General features: G+C 39.9%; 1 protein-coding gene across 1 annotated transcript in view; it reads left to right on the plus strand.

Annotated features, from left to right (window-relative positions):
- rapgefl1 (Rap guanine nucleotide exchange factor (GEF)-like 1) overlaps positions 1-13,943 on the plus strand; it is a 48,266-nt gene extending 34,323 nt beyond the window's left edge. The window contains exons 10-15 of the mRNA XM_053515386.1: positions 164-254; positions 716-766; positions 2,407-2,494; positions 5,268-5,332; positions 5,461-5,515; positions 12,214-13,943. Coding sequence (XP_053371361.1) covers positions 164-254; positions 716-766; positions 2,407-2,494; positions 5,268-5,332; positions 5,461-5,515; positions 12,214-12,338 — 475 coding nt within the window. The 3' untranslated portion in view covers positions 12,339-13,943. The remainder of the gene's footprint in view (positions 1-163; positions 255-715; positions 767-2,406; positions 2,495-5,267; positions 5,333-5,460; positions 5,516-12,213) is intronic.
- Positions 13,944-17,999: the final 4,056 nt, after the last annotated feature.

A 17,999-nucleotide genomic window follows, 5' to 3' on the forward strand; every position in this document is an offset into this window, starting at 1 on the left:
CTTGTGTCTGACTTGTTATTAGAGGCTCATTCCAGAAAGAAAAAGAAAAGCCATAGGAATTAGCCAGTAGTACTTGTTTAATTATCACCTAATTATCTAATAATTGTTATTGGATTTCAGGTTTTCTGAGCATGTCCTAACAGTCTGGCTGGGTTTGTTTCAGGTGTAAGCAGCAGCAGGACCTGCTGTCGTTCCTCGCTGTAGTTCTGGGGCTGGACAACCCTGCAGTTAGCCGTCTGCGCCTTACCTGGGAGGTGAGCATCACCTTTCCATTCCCTTCCTCCATTTTTGTTCTGTTTCTGATCCTCACTTTCTCACTGAGTTTCCCTCTTTCTCACTGGCACGGATACACTTTCTCTCTCCCTCTCTTACTTGCTGGACTAGACAGATGCAAGCACACAATTACAGTCAGACACCCTTGTACGTACACTGTGGGTTTTTTTTGTTTTTTTTTGCCTCCTTTCATTTGCCAAGCGCCAAGTGTTATTCCTGGCCCAGGCCTGTTAGCTGTAGTCATGGCAACTGAACTGACTAAGCAGCACTTTTTTTCTTTTTTTTTTTAAGAAAACAATTCTCAAACACACCTTGCAATTTCAATGCAGTGACCTTTTAATTAATCCTTCACTTCAACCTTTTCCATTCGCTGTAGTATAGCTCCTGGTTGGAAGGGACGAGTGTTTATGAAACATCCATGTTCTTTGTGCTTGTTCCACAGGGCTTGCCTGGAAAGTTCAGGAAGCAGTTCCAGCAGTTTGAGAGCATTGCGGTGAGCCATCATATTACTTACATACCTCACTTAATCCGTCATACCATAGTAAGTCTTTTAAAATGCTTTTATATTTTAGTGCCTTAATTACACTTGCATAATTCCCTCTCAGTATTTATCGCCTATATATTTCTGTGTAGTCAGCGCTTTAAACCAAAGGAGCGCCAATATTTGGACAAAAGTATGTAGACACCTGACTGTTACACCTACTGTACAGTATATGATCTAGTTGGACATCCCGTTCCAAAGTAATGGGTAATAATACAGAGTTTCCACAAGAGCTTGTTTAGGAATTTACGTGTATACATTCAACAAGGTAAATGTGAAAGTAGGCACTGATATCGTACAAGGCTTAGAAACCGATGTTTCAGTTCATCCTAAAGGTGGTTAAGCTCAGGGCTCTGTGCACACCACTCGAGTTCCTTAACACCAAACTCGTCGGACCGTGTCTTTACGGACCTCGCTGTGTGCAGGGGTATTGTAATGCTAGAAAAGATTTGGCTGCCTGAATTCCACTGAAGGGAAACTGTAATGCTACAGCATACAGTACAAACACATTCTATGCAATTGTGTGCCTCCAAATTAAAGCCAATAGACTGAGGGAAGGGTCACATGCGTATGATGGTCTCACAGATTTCTGCCCTTATACAGTAAGTGTATCTTAACATTGCCTGGTTTTGAAAATGAAAAAGAAAAGAAAATTCCCTTTTGACTGCAGTGCAGGAGCATCTCCGGCATTTTCACAATCTGTATCCGAGTACAAACTGAATGGATTATGCTTGTTCCTGTTTCCCTAAGGCACATAACTGTTTATCAACCTGATCAAAGCATGTTTTTCATCACTGTATGATAAAAAAGATATTCAATTAGCGATGATTTAGATATGTAAACAAGGTTTTGATAAAGTGGCTCTTAACAAATCATGGTATTTGCAGATAGATGCCCAATAGATAGATAGATAGATACATACATACATTCATACCTACATACATACATACATACATACATACATACTTACTTCATTGATCCTAAATGAAATGTTCATCATCAACATCCAGTAGCAAGGATAGTAACAAAAAAATGTACACATGTGAGAGATGATCTATGCTTCCACAGAAATGACTAAGAGAAAAACATAATATAGTATAATACAGAAAAATGCATAAATATATAAAAAAAAATAAGATGAATTTGTGCAAATATAGGCAATCAGGATGAATATTCAGTGGACAGATTTAAACGTTTAAAAACCTGCCTAATTTTGGTAGAACGTTTCTTAAACTTAAGAAGTCAAAGTTTCTCACAAACAGAAGGAAACGTGGCCAGTGTTTGAATCCAGCCACAGCAACAGCCGACTGGTTTTCCAAGACTATCATGCACATCTGGAAACAAAATATGACATGCATTTCCTCCTTGTTTTCATCAAGCAACAAATGTCTTTGTTAAGGTTTATTGGTTCATAGGCGTCGACTAAAATGCACCTATATCTAAAAGATTTAAATGTAGATTTTTATAGTATTTATATAGCAGAAGTGGTAATAGGGTAATAGTTACTCTATGTAGCGTATTGAATTCACAAAACGTTAGGTTAGACTTCAAGCTCACTTTATAAACTTGGTGTGTGTCTGTGTGTTTTTCAGGATCCTTCCAGGAACCACAAGTCATACAGGGACCTATTAGCCAGTCTGAGGGCTCCACTCATCCCCTTCACCCCACTACTGCTCAAAGGTGAGATGCACATCTGTACGCACATCTCACACATCTGCATCTACACCTCATAAACACTACTCTACATGGTGTGCACCGCAGAAACTCATTATCTATCCACATAATGCATAAACAGCTGTTGTCCAGATGTGCTTATTTAAAGCTCAGTCCTGCTGAGGCAGCCCTGCTACTGCCTGATTAAAAAGCAACCCAAGGACCCAAGCAAGGCTAATTAACACCTTTAATTTCTCCATGCACTGTGCAAACCTGACTCAGAGCACACTCCCTGCTGGGCCTAAGACCGGCTCTTACTAGTGCTACACACATATACAGCATACAGTATGCACAGTCCCTGTTTGCTTTCTAACACACATATTTTTTTACTTCTGGAAAATCTGGAATACTCAGCAGTCACAGCTCTAGGAGCTCATACGCTGAGCAGCACCCTTCCTGCTTATTCCTCTTCTGTGTCCAGTCTGACCGCTGCTCCGTCTCTTACTCGTTTCACCTCCCCTGTAGCTCCTTCTGACTCTCCTCCACAACCCTGTCAGCTCAACTTTACCATCAGACTGTAATATGACAGAAGCGGCACAGACATAACAGTAGTTAAAATCATTCTTGCATCTGTTATTATCTAAATATTATTGTTTGGATGTCGCTTTCCTTCACCATGTTATTGTTACTTTCAAGTAACCTTATAAGTCTTAGTCTGCCTTTAAGTCTCCAAGTTGCGTCTGAGTTTTTAGTCTTGTCGCTCTTAAAAAGGGATTTTTTTTTTTTCACATGCCACTCATTTTATTTCCACCAAGAGAGTGCTGGAGATTCCCTTTTGGTCTAATTTTTTGACAATCAAATTCTTGCTGTAATGAATTTGTTCACACGTGAGCCATCTCGATCAGTTCTCTGAACTTTTCTTTTTTGTTTTAACTCTGAATTCACACTTCATTCACACGTTTACGCTACCACTCCTAAATTAGGATTGCAAACCACTTCTACATGATACAGTATTTAGAGTCTTAATGATTCAATATCAATTTGCTAATGATGACCTAGAGAAGGGAATAATTAAAATTATGAATTATAAACAATTTGCTTTCCTAGTCTATTTAAACATCAGAACAATACAAAAAAAAGTTGTCCCTTATTATTTTTTATAATAATTAATTCATAAGTAATTATAATCAGTAGCAATTGATTTCTGACTGTTGCCAGGAATTATTCCAACGATTGCCTTCCCAATCGAAAGCGTGATTAAACTCCAGGTTAATGTTATAGACAGACTTCAGGGGTACAGGCAGATACATGTGTGAAATAGACATTACATGTATTGATATATTTTTTTTGTAATGCAGGAGGATACGATGGATTTGCGCAGGTCTTCAGCAAAGATAGACATTATATAGAGAGGCTCAGTGCTGTGATTTATAACCCGACACAGTAAATATTAATCCAAATGTAAATCTAGTGGTGGTAATGGTTTAAACAGACACAAACGCACTGTGTAAAGATAATAGTTTATTAGATTTTTGAGCCACTAAGGTTTAGCTCGTAATTTAAGACAATTAAGAAATTTCTAATAAATTAAGATAAAAACTGATCGACATGCACAGAAGACTTCAAGCATACAGTAGTCTCGTGATGAGACTCTTAGCTGCAGTAAAGCATTTAAATGGTGCAAAGGTTTCAAAGAAGACTTGACGGTGGATGATCTAACCACTAGTGAAACAGTGCATTAGTGTAGCAGGGGGTGATTTGGAGATATAAAGGTAGTTTTTACTCTGCTGTTTTTCTAAAATCACGGTTTGACTTAAATGCCCATTATATATTTTTAGTACGTTGTTTCTTACTCACATAAGCATAGGATAAGAAGATCTTTAAACAGTGTGAAATTTTCTGTCAGAAGGCCCAGGTTGAGCAGGCCAGCATGCCGTTGATGTGTTGCTTTTTTCTTTACACTGTTTTTTTAATTCTGTTAGTGGAATAAAGGAACACGGCTGTCTCTCTGAAATAGTCCACCCTGGTACTGACCAATAAAATGAAATCAGAAATTACTTTAAAATTGTCACTTCTAGGCTTGATGAAAGATAATAGGATCCGATATGAAAAGAAGGAAACAAACGTTTTTATCTGTGTACGTATTCATTTCCTAACAGTGTTAAAAGACTTGTAGATCATCGTGACAATAGCTCAAAACACCAACCTGTTTATGTTAATTAATATCATTTAGTAGTTCCCAGTAAGTCATTGTGATCCCAGACAATCACACTGAAAATATTTTGTTACCTTTCACTTTTCTCACTTCAGTCTATTCAGCCGATAAATTATTAGTGGCTGTTCCAGATATTCTGGCCCTTCGGGAGCTTGCGGAGGTTATGTTATGCATCAGCGTTGCATTTTTAATGCCTGTTTACCAGCTCCAGACTCTAGAAGCCGTCCAGGGTGATGAGGTTATCCGAGGATGACCTAAACAACCCCTCTGTCTGTCTCTGTATCCCTCTGTTTAATGAATCACCTGTATTCAGATATTCACTCCTGGTGGTATGCGTTGGCGTGTCTGAGCGCGTTCATCTGGCCTTCGTTTTTTTTTTTCTTTTTTTCCCACCTCCGCAAAGTAATACAGCCAAGCTGAAGAGACAGAGTCGAGCGTGGCATGTCGTGTGTCTTTACTTTTTCATCTGATGTGTGCACACCATGCTGATACTCTGTAGGAGAGCAGGCGCCTGTCTAAGCACCGCTGAGCTGCCATTGTGAAAGCATGCTTTAATTGTGTCTCTTTGTCCATTTTTCTCTTTAGATCTGACTTTCCTACATGAGAGCTGTAAGACGTTCCATGGGGAATTGGTTAATTTCGAAAAGATGGTGAGTGACAATGCATGTGACCACGCTGTTGGATTGCCGGGAGATGTGTAGTGAGTCATGTTTCATGGCTATTTTCAGGAATTTTGTTCTAAATTGATCTGTTTTTCTTTTTTTTTCTTTTTTTTCAGCATAAAGTTGCAGAAATGGTGAGGAGCATCAGGCGGTACAGGAGTACTCAGCTAGGTAGGTCTCTCTCTCTCTCACACACACACACACATTACAGTACATACACACACACTTTCTGAAACAGAAACCAACCTGTCAAAAAAGATTACTGTAAAAAGCAGAATGCAGCTCCACCCACAACAAGCACACATGCTCGGACACACACCTGTCTGAGTGGATTAGTTTTGGGGGAGCTTCGCTCCACCCTGCCACATCCCATCTGTTTAGAACAGCACAGCCCTGAGGGCCAGCAAAACAGCAAGCACACACACACACACACATGCACAAGCACACCCACCCATATTACATACATCTGACATAATAGAAGCAGTTGTTTTAGTGCACGTGTCTGGTTTGTCTGTGTGTGAGATCCTGATCTCAAAACAATTGACAGTTTATTGTGTAACGTTACTGTAGGGTTTCAGTAATACGCGGCCCCTCCCTGATAAGCCTGAAAGCCCCAGTGCGTGTGTGTGCGCAGCAGCTGTGTGGCTCCCAGCACCTTCGCTTCCCGCTCGCATATTTTCATTTAAAATCAAACCAATCAGACAAACAATAGCCAAGGCGCCATGGCAACCATGACATCACCTCGGGCAATAATGTTGAAACTCGTGGCTTGCTGCTAAAGCACAGCCGAATTCAGCTTGATATGGTCTAATCACACTTTATAGCTCCACACCCAGTCAGTATTTCCTTTTACTCAACAGAGCTGGGCTTTATTTCCGGTCACAAATGAAGCAGATAAACAAGATTACGCGACACAAAAGGGAACAAAATGTATTAATGATGTGGTTTAATTTTTTTATGCACAAGTAGAATATAAACTTTAACACATCCTTGGTTAAAAGTCTGTCAATTTTTACTGTCACCTCTTTACTATTAAGCAGTTCAATTCTGCATTCTGATTGGTCAGAAGGTCCTGATTCATTTTAAATTTGAATTGAAATGTTATTTGTCACATACACAGTTATACACAGTACGATATGCAGTGAAATGCTTATACGACCGCCCGTGACCTTAAAAATAAAAGCTTATTAATAGAAAATTAATATGAATGAAAAAGAAATACAATAGAAATTAAATTTAGCTAGGATAAAAATAAAAATATTCTGTACAGTATAGAAAATATAGAAACTTAAGTGTAAATAAAAAAACTGACCAAATATGCATAAAAGTGTCTTATTAACGTGACTTTTGTGCAGTGATCCAAGAAATGAAATATAAATATGTAAGTGTGCATAAATGTACAGGTGTCCATGAATGTCCAGGATGAGTGCAAAGAGACAATGTCATAATTTTGCATGTTCAAAAATAGTATTAGTCCTGTGTGGTGTTTTGGTTGAGAGACCTTATCGACTCCGGGAAAACTCGCTCCTCCTCTTCAGTCTCTCTGTGTTGGCCTTCAGGGAGCGGAATCGCTTTCCTGACCGCAACAGAGAGAACAGGCCGCTGGCTGAGGTCCTCTACTATCTTCCTGGCCTTGGTCCAGCACCACTCGCTGTAGATTGAGTGCAGGTCAGGGAGCTCAGTGCAGATGATACGCTCAGCTGATCGCACAACCCTCTTGTAGAGCTCGTCTGTCCTGCATCGTGCTGGTTCCGAACCAGGTCAGGATGTTTGCCGTCAGGATGCTCTCTATGATGCAGGAGTAGAAATTCCTGAACACCCTGGAGGGCTGTCTGAAGTCTCTCAAGCATCTGAAGGGGTAGACCTTCTTCTGTAACAACGAGGATGTTCAAGTGGTCATATTATCATGTCTAGAATAGTTCATCGACTATCCTTTCTGTAGTAATAAATTACAGAGTAATGACACTCCAGCATCAGCACAGACAAGTTACTGTATGTTTATATCATGTTTTAAATTAAAAAAAAGGAGCTGTGGTATAAGGTAGCGGATTCTCAAATAGAGTTCTATGATACACAATGTGTATGACAATAGCTGTAGTGATACCGTGCAAAAGATTCTGAATTCTGAATGTATTATTTATAATTTAAAATGTATGTAAAAAAAATCAACATTGAAAAAAAGGAACAAAAAAAATTATTTATTTATTTAAATATCTTTAATTTATAATCTTATATAATAATAATAATCTTATATAATAATAATAATCTTATAATCTTATATAATAATAAGTGTTCCGAATGAAAAGATCACATATTTCAAAATCACACGTCTGATTCAGATGTCCGAGATGATTTCGTTCGTTCGGGGTGGTTTGTTTAGAGTTTACACCAGTGTAACGTTCTAAGTCACACAGTCAGTTAATCAGAGGCGTACAATGAAATGTTCGCAAATCATAATTGTGGATTACAGTTATTGCATCTGCTCGGTTTAATGAAACACACCAGTATGAGTCTGGCAGAGAAGTAAATAGGTCCAGTGTGGTAGTAAACAGCATATGATAAAGACTTACTGCTTGTTTTGTACTGAACTGGATCAGTTTCTCATTATAGTATGTGTAAATATTTATTTTATATAACATGCTTTTTTTTCATGCCAAAATCTTTTTTCCCCGAACAGTTGAAATATAGTACTTTATTAATCCATTTGTAAATATGTACATTTTATTTATTTATTTATTTTTCCTGTAAAGACTATTTCACCTTTGTCTGGGAAGCGGAATGTATCTGACATTTATCAGAATCTTGTCTCTCTGACTGAAGCATGTTCTTGTAGCCTAATCATCGGAGTGCTTTCCCCACTTCATCCCCTTGAGTGGATTACACTTATTGGTTTACGTTAAGGGGATTGCCGCTGAATTAGTCAGACAGTCGCTTACAGTCTGGTGTAGAAATCAAGACTGTTTGTTCTCTCTCTTAATACATTTCATATTATTAGTCTTATATTACCTAGAAGTAAAGAAGTATTACCTTACATGTTAGTGTACACGCATCATGTTAGTTCTCCTCATGGCCGGTTCTTTCGTGCTCTCAGTATTTCTGCTGCAACTCATAAATACTTGAATATTGAGGCAAAAAAAATTGACTGTCTGTGTACTGTATATCACATTAAACTTCTAAAGTGGAAAGTTGGCACACTAAGCTAAAAATCTAACTCAGCCAAAAATAGCTAATATGTTAGTGATGATCAGCAATGTGGTTTGGTACCCATTGTTTGATATAACTACAAGCATCCTACTGGGTGTAGATAATAAACAGGGCTGCAGGATTTAATAAAAAAAAAAGAAAACATTGCAATTATTTTGAGACATACAGTATATCGATTGCATTTAAACTTAAACTAAATAGCTGTTAAATGTACCATTTTGTGTTCAGTCGAAAATAATGGCACAACATGTTAATGCATAATATTAAAAAGATGCTTGACAATATTTATTTATCACGTCAAAAGTTATGTACTCAAAAAAACTGAATTGATTGAATGTGGACCACAGGAGTCCAAAGTGGAGTGAAAAATTTGTAGTATAAAATATGAAGGTGGCACCGTGGCTTAGTTCTTAGATGTGCTGTAGGTGTGACAGAAGAGTTCAAGGTGGAGGTGGGTCTGCATCAAGGATCGGCTTTAAGCCCCTTTTTGTTTGCTCTGGTGATGGACAGGATGACAGATGAGGTTAGACAGGAGTCTCCATGGACTATGATGTTTGCAGATGACTTTGTGCTTTGTAGCGAGAGCAGGGAACAGGTGGAAGAAAATTTGGAGAGGTGGAGGTATGCTCTGGAAAGCAGAGGAATGAAGGTTAGCCGCAGTAAGACAGAATACATTTGTGTAAATGAGAGGAACTCAAGAGGAACGGTGAGGATACAGGGAGCAGAGGTAAAGAAGGTGCAGGACTTTAAGTACTTAGGGTCAACGATCCAGAGCAACGGAGAGTGTGGAAAGGAGGTGAAGAGGCGGGTACGACAGGTTGGAATGGGTGGAGAAAAGTTTCAGGTGTGTTGTGCGATAAAAGAGTATCAGCGAGAATGAAAGGAAAGGTGTACAGGACAGTGGTGAGACCAGTGATGCTCTACGGCTTAGAGCCAGTGGCACTGAAGAAAAGACAGGAGGCAGAGTTGGAGGTAGCAGAGCTGAAGATGTTGAGGTTCTCTTTGGGAGTGACAAGTATAGATAGGATGAAGAATGAGTTCATCAGAGGGACAACCCATGTTAGATGTTTTGGAGATAAAGTCAGAGAGGCCAGATTGAGGTGGTTTGGACATGTTCAGAGGAGAGATGGTGAATATATCGGTAGAAGGATGCTGAGGTTTAAACTGCCAGGCAGGAGGTCTAGAGGAAGACCAAAGAGGAGATTTATGGATACAGTGAGGGAGGACATGAAGTTACTGTAGTTGGTGTAAGATAAGAGGATGCAGAGGATAGGGTTAGATGGAGGCAGATGATTCGCTGTGGCGACCCCTGAAAGGGAACAGCCGAAAGACAAAGAAGAAGAAGACCGTGGCTTAGTTCTTAATGCTGTTGGGTTTGAAGCTGTATATGTTTGGAGTGTTTCCTCCAGGTACTCCAGATTTCCATTTGAAGCCAAAAGCATGCAATGTAGGCTGACTAGTGTTTTCAAACTGCTCATATGACTGTGTGTGTCCTGGGGGGTGTCTATGCTTGTGCCCTACAGTGGTCTGGCACCTCATCCAGGGTGTGGCCTGAGATACAGGTATGTCCGCATGATCCAACACAGATTAGGTGGTATGGATGGATAATGGATGAAATTTGGCCTCGGTGTTTTAATTGCATTAAAGACCATAAGCATTAGAATATGCTAAATAACTGTGAGACTGTGATGCACCCCGAGGGAAGCAGGGACCGTGCAGAGCAGTGCGTTTGTAGCCGTTCTCTGAGATCGAAACGGCATGTTAACGTAACTGTACTGACATTTTCCGCCCCCCTTTGATGACATTATTCATTTATTCAAGGATGTCAAAGGGCATCGGTTACTGTGGTCAAAGCCTGCCATCATGGCCACTGGCATTTCAAGCAAACTGCAGCACATCTGAGTTCCACATCATTCTCAGTGGGTTTGAACTTTCAAACGTGAGTCAGATGGAGATAACAGCACCATAATCACATCTAATGCGCACTTGCTGTCCAAAACGAAGAAGCACGAGAGCTTCTGTCTCTCTCTCTCGTTTATTTATTTATTTTTGGTTAGGATCTGTTTGAGGAACACTGGTCCTGGATCAGTGTAAAACAGAAGACTAAAACTCTGGCTGTGACTGAACAGGGGAATTGCAGGAGTTTTTTGGAGAGCAGAAAGGACAACGCAAAGCTATTCATAGCTCTCCTTTCCTCTGTGCCACAACACATTCTCTCTCTCTCTCTCTCTCTCTCTCTTTTTCTCCTACTTGCTCTTTCTCTACGTGTGTCTTAGCAACGGATGCTGAACTCCTGCAGTCAAATGGACCTGTGAGTGTTGGTGCAAGGGGAGAAGAGATTTTATATCAATGGGGCCACCTTGTGGTGAGATCGAGTATTGTGTACAGTTGAAGACGCATTAGTTCAGAATGACGTATTGTCACTGCTGATGATCTCAGTCTAATTATCTAATATTCTGGTTACTAGTTATCTCCTCTGTCAGTGTTCTGGGGTCAGGCTCAGTCGGGTGTACATGTAGGATTACTTTTAGACTGATTAGAATATTATTTTTTAAAATGTTATTTGTGCATTTTTATATTTTGGCCGAATGTTGCATTATGCCTTATGCATTATTTTCACATTCACTCACTGAACACTTTATTAGGAACACTTCACTAATACTGGCTAGGGCTTGACTCAAGCAGCCTCAAGCTTCTCATGGCATGGAGTCCACAAGATGTTAGAAACATTCCTTTAAGATCCTGGTCCATGTTGACAAGATTGCATCATGCACTGACTGCAGATTTTTCAGTTGCACTTTTATACAGCGAATCTCCTGTTCTACAACCTTCCAAAAGTGAATAGAGCTCTGGTAACTGAGACCAGCATGATATGATTTTGCTCTGTGACATCGTGCATTGTCGTGCTGGAAGTAGCCATTGGCTGATGCGTAAAATTGTGTCCATGAAGGGATACACAGGGTGAGAGGCTGTGGCATTCAAGTAATGATGGATTGGTATTTTCCAATTAATAAGCTCATGACAACCAACATTGTAGCTCAGAGCACCGCTGTCGTAACGGCGATGTCCGAATCAAAACCAAACTTAGGCCAGGTTAGGGTTTGGAAATAAATGTCAAGGTTTTTTTATATTTCTGTTTGAGAACATGCAGTAAACTGTACCTAGTGCAGATACATAATTTGTGTGTGTGCCCTGCAATGGATTGGCACCCTGACCAGGGTGTACCCCGGCCTCGTGCCCTAAGTCCCTGTGACCCTGAATACAGGATAAAGTGGTATACCTGCTGAGTGAGTGAGTGTAAACTCACAAATCCTGGCATTGATTAAATATGTTTGTGGTTTAATGTAAGAATGGCTTCTCTATGTGTCATGGAAATACATGTAAAAAGCATTTTTGTACTGAATACACACCAGTGAGCATGAAACATAAAATTTAATAACATAATGATTTTTCCTGCTTCATTTAATTACCACAATCTTCATCTCCTGTGGTTTCATTTTTTTTTCGTCGAAAATTTTTGCCTCTTTAATTTTCAGATGCACTCAAACACAAAATGTTATAAGTAATTAAAATTGAAATGCATTATTTACATGTAATTTCTCATTTTTATCTGACTTACCGTTCTCTCTCTCTCTCTCTCTCTCTCTCTCTCTCTCTCCTGACAGCGATGGAAGCCGAGCCATCTCCCTCGCACCTCCAGACCAAGGCGTACGTGCGCCAGTTGCAGGTCATCGACAATCAGAACCTGCTTTTTGAAATGTCCTGCAAGCTCGAGCCCAAAGATATGTAACAGGGCTTATCATCTCCCACCCTGCCATTCAGACCCCTCCCTCTTTATAACAAACCTTTCTGCTTCTCCATCTCAGCTGGACTGCTGGAAGAGTAGTGAAGTCTGTCAGGATACACAGCAGGAACTCCTGCTTTCTCGAGTCTGGACTTCGGGACAGAGTTAAATGTTATACAGCACGCTTATTCATTCACACACAACATTTCTGCAACACCTCCTGTTTTTATTTGATTTGTATTATTGTTTTCTTCAATCCGTGGAATCCTTTCATCGGTCCATTCAGATTTTCTCTAAATATATATAAATATATATATATATTGCAATGTTTTTATTTTATTTCCTGTGAGCTGTGTGTAGTTTGCACTGCCGTCAGTGGAACTGAAGCCTATGTGATGGGATCACACTACATTTCCTCTGGATGCGTACAGACTTCTATTCACCTCTTTTACCTCACACTAAAACAAAAAACAAACAAAAACAAAACAATCCCCCACTAAATCATGAGACAATCCGATCTCATGGACTTTGACGTCTCCGCTTCGTCCTCCCTTTCCTCCTACGCAAGCCAACTAAAGGCACTTGGCACTTACTAACTCAGCTCTGTGTTAAACACACACCTTCGCTACCATGAGCCGCCAAGACCAGCTCCTTCGATCGGTAAAGCCTTCAGCATGCATACCGTAACACGGAGACGACGCCTACGAGAGTCGAACGTCTCTGCGTTGAAAGCTTCGCTGTGGTTTTTTTTTTATCGGGACGCTCCGGTCCCGGGTCTCATCATGGCGAGCACGTCAGAACATCATCTCCATATAGACAATGCTAAGGTTGTTATCCAGCCGGAAGTGTTCAATTTTTCAATATGTTTGTATTTATATCGGTTTTCTTCGCTTCTCTTGCAGTACAATTCGCCTGGGTTCTCCTACTTTCTCGCAAAAGCAGGAATTCATAGCTTGATTAACGAATGAAGCTCTCACCCGATTCTCCTTTTGCACTCCCCCATTGTGTGTTCGACACCGTGGCCATTAATCAGCCCTCAATCACACTTCATCATCTCTTGCCAAATCCTAAAGGAGCCATCATAAGCTATAAAAGCAAACCTGCTCTCAGACGGGCCGCAGGGAAAACGTCTAACCGCTGCTGGCTGCTTTTACTCGTCTCGGGCGCGAGAGTCTCTCAGGATTTCCTTCCTGCTGAGAACCTTTGTTTTTTTCGCAGAGGCCTGTCTGAAAAGCCTCCGTGTACATAACGTCGATGTAAATAGCGAAATAAATATGAAGACTCTATTTTATGTATGAGAAATAAGATGGATGTTCAATGAGAATATTTGTTTTGTATATCTGAGGAGGTTAAAAAAAAAGATACGTGTACATTTTAAAAACAGATCGAGAGTCTAATGTTCATGATGAATTGCAGTTTTTATTTGGTTCCTAGCTGTAGTAGATGATGTGTATATATATTAAAGTTTTGTTTATAGTTTTGTTTATAGTTTTGTTGACTATCTTCAGTTGTATTTTTGATTTTTTTTTTTGGTCGTTTGTTTTATATTTTTTGCGATTTACTGGAATTGTACAGCATGTGTTTGCTTCAGTTGGATTTTTATAGTTTTTTTTTTTTAAAGCGGGTAATCTACAATCTCTGGGTGTTTTATTTTATTTTATTATTATTATTTTTTTTTTTGGTTTTGTTTTTTGTACAGAAGTCCGTGTTTACAGTGCGCTCCTCTGAAACTCAGACGTGTCATGTGAGGCAAGAGAAAGGCGGGCCAGGAGGAGGCGCTGCTCTGCCTCCACCCATCCACCCCTCAAATCCTAAATAAAGCCTCTTCTGATGACCTCATGAGTCAACCTGTGTGTGTTTTTTAGACATACTGTACCTTTTAGCAGTGGTTATAGATTTCATTTTTTTATTCATCTATACTGCTAATCCAGTACAGGGTGACTCTCCAGCCTATACCAGGATACTTTGGGCAGGAGGCAGGACAATCAGTGTCAAACTGGGTGTCAGTCAGTCTCAGAGCATGTATGCACACACTCAAACACACTTATTCACACACTACGGGCAATTTTGGAACACTTATTAACCTAATCTGCATGTTTTTGGACTGTGGGAGGAAACCTAGCAAGCATGGGGAGAACATGCAAACTCTATGCACACAGCCATGCGTTTTGGATTTCATGCTATTTTATAACTTTTAATAAAAACAATATTATTTGCTGAAATAAATTTTCCTACACATCACAGGTTCTGATTTGAATAACACAATATCAACAGGTTTATAAAGATTTTAAGGCCAAGATCGCTTAATTAGTGGCAGCAATGACTCACTGATGTGTAAATTTTCCCCAAAATAGAACGCTGCTAGCCTTCGCAAGCAAACGACTTCACTTACTCATCACTCACTGGTGGATGGGGGCGAGACTTACAGTAGGGCATGAAGCGGGGTACACCCTGGACAGGGTGCCAATCCATCACAGGGTACACACACACTATGGGCAATTTTGGAAACACCAATTTGCCTAACCTGCCGGTTTTTGGGGGAGGAAACCGGAATACCCAGATGAAAACCCACCAAGCACAGGGAGAACATGCAACCTCCATGCACACAGAGACGGGATTCGAACCCAGACCCTGGAGGTGCAAGGCGACAGTGCTAACCACTACACCACCATTTCACTTGTTCAAGTGACTTCATACAAAATAATAATACTACAAAAAAACCCTCTCATCTCTTCATGTTATTCAACACAGTTTTTTTGCATTTATTGTTAATGACAGTAAATTATGCAAGATGAACATGATGCTCCTTTCAAATGGAGCATTTTTTTCCCTTATTTATATGGTTGCAACTCAAAGCGATTAAAAAACAAAAAACAACAACGAAAAAAGAAGGAATGGAGTCAAGTTTTTTTAGTTCACGTTAAAATGAGTAACACCCTTACACCAGCACGAGGAATACACTCCTCTCTGTACACAGAAGCGAGTGAACCTTACAGAAGGCTACGACGTCTTTAAAAGCAGGTCGACCGGAATGTAAGTTCTGAATGTCTGACTAGTGTTTCAGTGCTCTGATAATCACTCAGCATGTAGCTCCGTCCTGCTGCGTCTCGTCCTGACAGTGCTCTGACCTTTACTGGCCCATCCATCAGGAAGTCTCGTACGGCATCGGCTCCCGGCTTTTTCGGAATTCGAAAGGCAAAAGTGGATCTGAAATGAGCACAGGACACAATTCTGTAGGCGACAGCGAGGAGAAACGGAACGGATCCTCCCGCTGAAAGGATGATGATGATGATGATGGTGATGATGGTGGAATTCCAGAGTCTTCCTGGGACATGATCGCACAAACAGTCCTGTGTGTACTTGATGCTCGTTCAACCTGAGTGGATCATACAAGGTGTGTACTGGCACAGATACACAGCCGGAGCGGAGACAAGCTTACATGGTCATGCTGACTGTCATCAAATGAACCCCACTGTAACATATAGAACTCATCACAATGTGTTTACAAAGTCTTTTTTTTGTTTGTTTGTTTTTTTTTCTTCCAGTTATAGATGGTGTTCTATTCAGCTATGTGCAAAAATATGTAAAAAAAAAAAAAAAAAAAAAAAAAGCGAAAAAAACAAAAAATAAAATAAATGGAAAGAAGATGGATCTGAGGTAGTTCAGGGAGTGTATTTATGCATCGAAGCTCACAGGAGTACAATGAGTTCTGCTCTACACGACTGAGCTGGGACGCTCGATACACACAGACCCTGGACTATCGCAGTGTTACGATGTCTTGCAAATTCGAACTACACCCGGAACAAGTGCATCTATTTCCACACAGAAAATAATAATAATAATAATAATAATAATAAAGAAAAAAAACCTCGATTTATACTCTACTGACAATAACAAAGCCCAGTATATATTGTTGCAGAGTAATAATTGTTTGTATCGCTAAAATATTTGTTAAAAGTTCGGATAAAACCCCGGACGTCGCTTTCAATACTGCATCGTAAGAGACATTTTTTTTATTTATTTATTTTTTTTAAATCATAGCAAGATGGCTTGAATTTAAATGACACACACCATAAGAAAGCCATGGAAACTACAGCTAATGCATTCAATCTGTCCAAACGAATAATACTGTCTGTCTTTCCAGAGTCTAATTTTTAATGCGCTGAACTGAAACCGCGAAGAAACGTACAGTATAGCGACGGCGGAGCGGCTTTCTTATTGCAAACGGAGAGAAGACGTCCAGGAGACTCCACGCCGGTCTGTGAAGGATTACACCAGGAGTCCTGGACTAAATCAATACAGTTCTGCAGACATTTCTTCATTATTAAAAGATTAAAAGAAAAAAAAAGGAAAAAGTAGCGTCTTCCACATGAAAACATCTGGATTTTGCCATCATTTGTAAATGCCCCATCTGTGTAAAACATATTCGTTCAAAAAGGAACCAGAATTGTCCTTTGATGCGACGTCTGTCCCGTCATCCGGAATCAGATTAAACGCCAGTGTCTACCTAAAAGCTGTATTTAACTCCTATCTAAATTCCAGTTCCCCAAATTCACAACATCTCCCCCCGGATACACTACGACTGTATGTATAATCTGGGGGGGAAAAAAAAATCAGCTTACTAATAAGATATCATGAAAAGCTAAAAGACTCCAAGTGTGCTCTTAGGATTAAAGATTAAATTTAAGATTAGGATTAGATTAGATTATTTGTCACGTGTACTCTTCAGCACTGGGAAATGATTTTTCTTTCCGCCTATTCCAGAGCGTTAGAGCGCCCCCTAGAGCAGATAAGGTTAAACCCCTGACCTTTCGATCAGTAGCCAACAGCCTTACACGGGTAACAAAGGTACTTTTTAACGCTAATCATTTTTTTAAACCCCTTTCCCCTTTTCCCATTACACAATAACGCATTGCATGGACCCGGTCATGTGCGGTAATATTAATATTGATAACTTCCGTTTGGAATTTTTAGATCAGTGAGAAATAAAACCTTCAGTCTAGAGAAGAAGTGATGATGAAGCGTCACTGTAGTAGAACAACCCGGTGAGCAGAAGTTATAAGTTTAAAATCAAAGGTAGATTAAATGAGCCTCCTGTCACACGGCCTCTCTCTCTCCTTCACACACCGACAGCGACTGATGCGTGAAGGAAATGCAGCGCTCGCGACCTAGAGACCTGAATCTCACGACACGCTTCTGCTAATACTGTCCAAAGTGTCTTGGAAGGGACATCGAAAGGTTATCTTACACGAGTCTCGCACCCTGTTTGCCATTTCGCTGAGGGGAAGAAAAAAAAAAAGAAGAAAAAATAGAGAAAAAAATAAACGCGTCAATCAAAGAAAAACTCCACCTGGTCTAGAAGTCTGGGACATTAGTTTACGTTGACTTTTCATTTAGCCCATCCCACAATCTCTTCCCCTACAGCTCAATTGCTTAAGCATTTTAAATACACTGAAGACTATATACAAACACCATCAGCTCACATCAACTCATTCTGCCACAGATTTCCAAAAAAAAAAAAAAAAAAAGTCAAAACCCAAAAGTCTGGTTTTCTTTTTCTCAGTTCGTTTGGCACCAGGTCCAAGTGGCGTGCTGTGAGTTTCCAAGACTACAAGCTGTGTAATGTTTTTCATTAGTTTTTTATATATATATATATATATATATATT

Source organism: Clarias gariepinus, chromosome 16 (assembly GCF_024256425.1).
Source record: "Clarias gariepinus isolate MV-2021 ecotype Netherlands chromosome 16, CGAR_prim_01v2, whole genome shotgun sequence".
Lineage (NCBI taxonomy): Eukaryota > Metazoa > Chordata > Actinopteri > Siluriformes > Clariidae > Clarias > Clarias gariepinus.